At 70.7% G+C, this 5,319-nt stretch overlaps 1 protein-coding gene across 3 annotated transcripts in view; it reads right to left on the bottom strand.

Annotated features, from left to right (window-relative positions):
• Positions 1-655: 655 nt before the first annotated feature.
• TNNC2 (troponin C2, fast skeletal type) overlaps positions 656-5,319 on the bottom strand; it is a 6,097-nt gene continuing 1,433 nt past the window's right edge. For 2 of the 3 annotated variants that reach the window (XM_026084362.1, XM_026084271.1), the window contains exons 2-5: positions 1,458-1,763; positions 1,269-1,383; positions 1,039-1,175; positions 656-923 (exon numbers count right to left, since the gene is read on the bottom strand). In XM_026084362.1, coding sequence (XP_025940147.1) covers positions 892-923; positions 1,039-1,175; positions 1,269-1,383; positions 1,458-1,581 — 408 coding nt within the window. In that variant the 5' untranslated portion in view covers positions 1,582-1,763 and the 3' untranslated portion in view covers positions 656-891. Of the gene's footprint in view, positions 924-1,038; positions 1,176-1,268; positions 1,384-1,457; positions 2,063-5,319 lie in introns of those variants that run through there. The other variant, XM_026084194.1, reaches the window with a different exon arrangement.

Raw genomic sequence — 5,319 nt, forward strand, 5'->3', positions numbered from 1 at the left:
CCCCGGGGCTCGGCTGCCTGGTGCCGCGGGGACGCCGCGGGCCCCAGCGTGAGTGGCGGCTGCCAGCCGCGGCTGTGCCGTGCTCCCGGCTGGCCGCGCTCCTCCCTGCAGGCGCGTGGGACGAGAGGTCCCCAGGGAGCGGCGACGGGCCGGCAGCCCGGCACCAGGCTCCTCGTGGCACCTTAACCCGCGCGGCCCCAGGACGCGGCGAGGCCGGCGTGACACAGCCTCCGCCAAACTGCCAGGTCGGTCCCCCCCCGGCGGGACCCAGGGGTCCCCAGCCCGGCCCCGCGTGCTCAGCCAGGGGGTCTCCCAGGGGTTATGGCCAGTTGGGACCCCCCAGCTGAGCCAGCTCCCTGCGCCGTGGGGCCGCGCACCCTCGCCCCGCACCGGCAGCATGTGCGCCGGCAGCTCCGCGCGGAAAATCTGAGCTCACCGCTGGCACTGGCCCAGCAGCCTGTGGGAACCGCCAGCCTGGCACCGCCACCCCTGCCGGCACGGCTGCCCCTGGCGCGGTGCAGCTCACCCCCYGGCACCTGGACGGGCCGTCCCGCGCGGGCTCCAGGGCTGCGGGCTCTGTGCTGGCTCCCCACATCCACCCGCAGCCCATCGCCCGCAGGAAAGCCCCAGCCAGCAGCTCCAGCCTTTTCCCCTTTTAATGAGGCTCAAACATAAACCGCGCTTGACGGAGCGGAGGGAAAGGCCTTGGCCGCCGGCTGCGGGGGAGACCGGCRCCCCGGCGCGGGCAGGGGTCTCCCAGCCGGCCGCGGTGCCGTGGGGTCCAGCTGGAGCCGGCAGCGGGGGGCCAGGCGCTGCGGATGTGCTGCTTCCTGCGGACGGCGGCGGAGCGAGGCTGGAAGCAGCGGCCGGGCCCCGGGAATGTCTGGTCCCTTACTGCACGCCCTCCATCATCTTGAGGAACTCTGTAAAAGAGCGGCACTGTCAGCACCAGGGCTCTGCCTGGGCGCCGGGCGCTGTGGTCCAGGTGCTCAGCACCGCGGTCCGGGGCCAGCCGGTGCGGCAGGCACCAGCACTCACCGTCAAAGTCGATGCGGCCGTCGTTGTTCTTGTCCGAATCCTTCATGAGGTCCTCTATGTCCTCCTCGGTGACGTGCTCGCCGGTGGCCCTGAGGATCTCGCCCAGCTCCTCGATGTCGATGAAGCCGTCCGCGTTCCTGCGGGAAGCCAGGGCAGGGCGTCGGGCCAGGCGGGATGCAGCCGCCGGCCCCGCCRGGATGGGCGCCCGCAGCCATCGCCGCCCCACTCACTTGTCGAAGACGCGGAAGCAGTTGGCCAGCTCCTCCTCGGACTTGCCCTTGGCGTCCTCCTTCATCTGGCGCACCATCATCACCAGGAACTCCTCGAAGTCGATGGTGCCGCTGCCTGCGGGGAGGAAGCCCAGCAGCGGTCAGGCGCGCCGCCGGGGCCCCGCCRGCCCGCCGAGGAAGGCTGCTCACCGTCCTCGTCCACCTCCTCGATGATGGCGTCCAGCTCCTCCTTGGTGGGGTTCTGGCCCAGCATCCTCATCACCGTGCCCAGCTCCTTGGTGCTRATGTCCCCGCCGCCGTCCGCGTCAAACATGTCGAAGGCGGCCTTGAACTCTGCAGGAAGGGGGTGTCAGGCAGGGCAGCGCGTGGGACRGGGCCTCCAGCACCCGGGGAGAGACCCCGGCCGGGATCCGGCCTTGCGCCCCACGGCCTCCCTCGCTCACCCGCGATCATCTCCTCGCTGAGGAAGGCACGGGCTTCTGCCTGCTGGTCCGTCTGCAAGGCGAGGGGAGAGGGGGTCACCACCAGCCCYGCACGCCCCAGCCCCTGCGCCAGCTAGTACAGCACTGCTCCCTGGGCCACAGAGCTTTGCAATGGGGCGAGGAGCTTCGCAATGGGGCAAGGAGCTTCGTGATGGGGCAAGGAGCTCCACAACGGGGCATGGAGCTTTGCAATGGGGCGATGAGCTTTGCAATGGGGCGAAGAGCTTCATGATGGGGCAAGGAGCTCCACAACGGGGCATGGAGCTTTGCAATGGGGCGAGGAGCTTCGCAATGGGGCGAGGAGCTTCGTGATGGGGCAAAGAGCTTCGTGATGGGGCAAAGAGCTTTGCAATGGGCCGTGGAACTTTGCATTGGGGCAAGGAGTTTTGCAACAGGGAAAGTCCTGGCTCCCAGCTCCCGGCTCCGGCGTATCTCTGCACAGCGCAGCCCCGCACACGGGTGCCAGCGACAGTGCTTGCGCAGCCGGAGCTAACGGTGCCGCGTGCGGGACGTGCGCGCCCTGGGCCATCCCAGGTGCCGCCGAGCATCCGCACAGCCTGCAGAAAGCTGCTGATGCGGGGCCCCATCGCAGCCGGCCCCCCCCCCCCCGGCGTGCCCTTGGCATCCCAGGCGTGCAGCACTATTTTTGGGATCTCCTTAGCTCCCCTTATAGGGAGCAGCGGGGCCGTGGGCACCTGTCGGCCCTGGATCGAGTTTCGCCTGGAGAGCTGGTCGGCCCCGGTGCCACCGGTGTCGCATGACCCGGCGCTCAGCTTACAGCCGTGGCTGCCTCCTCCTCCTCCTCCTCCTCCTCAGCACGGCACAGCCCTGGGGCCCAGCCGGAGTGGCCCCCACATCCCCCCAGGGCTGCGCGCCCATCGGGATGGCCGCACGGCCCCTGCCCCAGCGGTGCAGACCCTGCCCAGCCCGGCGCCTCCCCGTGCCGCGYGGCTCAGCCCGGCCCATGGCCACGTCGCTCCAGCCTCCGCGGCACCAAGGCGCCCAGCAGCCTGCGATGCACGTTCGGCCCTGGCACCGCTTGGCAGCGGAAGCCCCTCGTGCCCCGGCACACGGCACGCGGCATGCGGCGGGACCTTACCATTGAAGCCATTTTCGCTGCTTTCCTCCCCTAGGGAGTCACCGCCTCCTGCACCGAAAAGCCCCCCGAAGCTCCCCGGTGCCCCTGGCACCCCAATTTGTAGTGTCCCCGCGCTGCACCCTGCCCCTGCCATTGGCCCACGGTCCCGGCAGCCTATCAGCTCCCCGGTGCAAATCCAGCCCCGCTCATTGGCGACAGGCGCATTTTACCTAATTTAGCCAAAGCATTATTGGCCAAGAGCTGGGGATTAACCACGGGTCCGGAGCCGGGACAGAAATTCAAGCCCGGCGGGGAGGGACGCTGGAGCCTTGACAGGAGCATGGCTCTGCCCCCTCCGCAGCACCCACCCGCCTGGGGCAGCCCAGCGAGGAGGGGGTTAAAAATAGCCCCGGAGCAGCCGGCATCACCCCGGCGCTGCGCGGCACCATCGCATCCCCCCCTGCGCAGCGTCTCCACCCTGGCCCTGGGTGTGGGAGGACGAGGCATCGCTGGCCCCGGCCCCCCCCATCCCGCAGCACCCCGGGTGCCCCTGCCTGGCCCTGCCACCTCTGGCCCCTCCGCTCTGCTCAGCCGTGTTTTCCCCGCGAGCGCAGCTGGGGCAGAGCCCAGGTGGGCAGGGGCAGGGGCAGCGGGGGGCCCTGGGGCCCGGGCAGGCAGCGGCAGCCGCGAGCGGGGCACGGAGCACCCCAGCCCCGGGGGTGCTGGGCCAGCCCATGCTGCAGGGTGCTGTGGGGCACCGGCTCCTGCCACCCGGCTCGGCCTGGCCCGGGAAAGGCCCTGCCTTTTGTGCCAGAGCGAGGGTGAGAAAACCTCCCAGAAGCATCCCAGCAAGTGGGAGCTGGGACTGGCAGCACCTCCGGCCCGGTAGGGATGGAGAGTGGAGGTTCAGGGTGCTGCTTTGGGGCACCCCCAGCACCGGAGGAAGATCCTGTCTGAGCCCGGGGAGCACGGTCCCTATCCCAGCTCAGGGAGCACGGTCCCCATCCCAACCCAGGGAGTGCATGGGCCCCATCCCAACCTGGGGAGCATGTGGTCCCCATCCCAACCCGAGGGAGTGCAGTCCCCATCCCGGTTAGGGGAGCACAGTCCCCATCCCAGCCCAGGGAGCGTGGGGTGCTGAGCTGGGTGCAGCCGGCGCGCCAGGGAGGATGGAGCGATGGGAGCAGCTGGGCTGGCTCCTCGATATTAATAGACATTCCCAAGAAAGCTGCGAGGAGGGAGCAGTCATGGCGCTAAATAAGGCAGGGCGAGCTCCGGGCACAGGACGTCGGGCCGTGGCGGTGGGCCCAGCCGGCCAGGGTGCGTGGCAGGGCCGGCCGGGGGCCGGGGCCAGCCGGGGGCTAGGGCAGCCGCAGCCCCATGCAACCATCGCAGGGGCCTCGTGGCGCAGAGGGTCTGGGGTCCCGGGTGCCGGGTGTCAGGGTCCAGGCACCGGGGTCATGGGCACTGGCACACGGGGTTCCTCTGCCCAGGAGGGGCAGCAACTCCAGGTGGCTCCGGGCTCATCCCGGCTGGCTCTGGGCTGAGTCCGGACCGGCTCCATGCTGTCCCGGGCAGGGCTGGCCCAGGCAGCCGGCATGGCTGAACCGGGCTGTGCCGGACCGTGCAGTGCTGGGCTGGGCTGTACCAGACTGGGCCAAACTGGACTGCTGTACTGGACCATGCCAGACTGCGCTGGGCCAGACTGGGCTATAGCCGACCATGCCAGCCTGGGCTGTGCCGAACCAAGCCAAGCTGCACCCGGCAGTGCCGTCCCCGGCTGGGCCCCTACAACAGCAGGGCTGTACTGTGCAGGCTGGGCTGGGCTGTGACGCACTGTGCCATGCCGTGCCGTGCCATGCCGTGCCATGCCAGGGGGACTGTGCCAGGCCAGGCCATGCCAGGGCAGCCGTGCTTGGCTGCCCTGCACTGTGCTGTGCTGTGCTGTGCTGTGCCAGGCTGTGCTGCACCGGGCTGCACTGTGCTGCACTGTGCTGTTACCAGGCCATGCAGCACTGGGCCGGGCTGCGCCGCACCATGCTGGGCTGTGCTACACCGAGCCAGGCTGGGCTGCAATGCACGGCGATGAGCCGAGCCGAGCCGAGCCGAGCTGAGCCGTGCCGGAGGAGCCGTGCCAGGCTGTGATGCACCGTGCCGAGCTGTGCCGAGCCAAGCCGAGCCATGTCGAGCGAAGCTGTGCCGGAGGAGCCGTGCCAGGCTGCGCGGCACCGTGCCATGCCGTGCCGTGCTGTGCCAGGCTGTGCTGCACCGTGCCATGCCGTGCCGTGCTGTGCCAGGCTGCGCTGCACCGTGCCATGCCGAGCCGAGCCGAGCCGAGCCGAGCCGGGGGGGCCGCGGCGGCCCCGCGATCCGGGTTCCCGGCGGAGGCGGAGCCGCGCAGGGAGGATCCCGGGACGGGCCGCGGCGGAGCAGCCATCGCGCGGCGCGGCCGGGACGGGACGGGACGGCGCGGGGCGGCACGGTACGGGGC

The sequence above is a fragment of the Apteryx rowi genome, unplaced genomic scaffold (assembly GCF_003343035.1).
Source record: "Apteryx rowi isolate R43461 unplaced genomic scaffold, aptRow1 scaffold_0, whole genome shotgun sequence".
Lineage (NCBI taxonomy): Eukaryota > Metazoa > Chordata > Aves > Apterygiformes > Apterygidae > Apteryx > Apteryx rowi.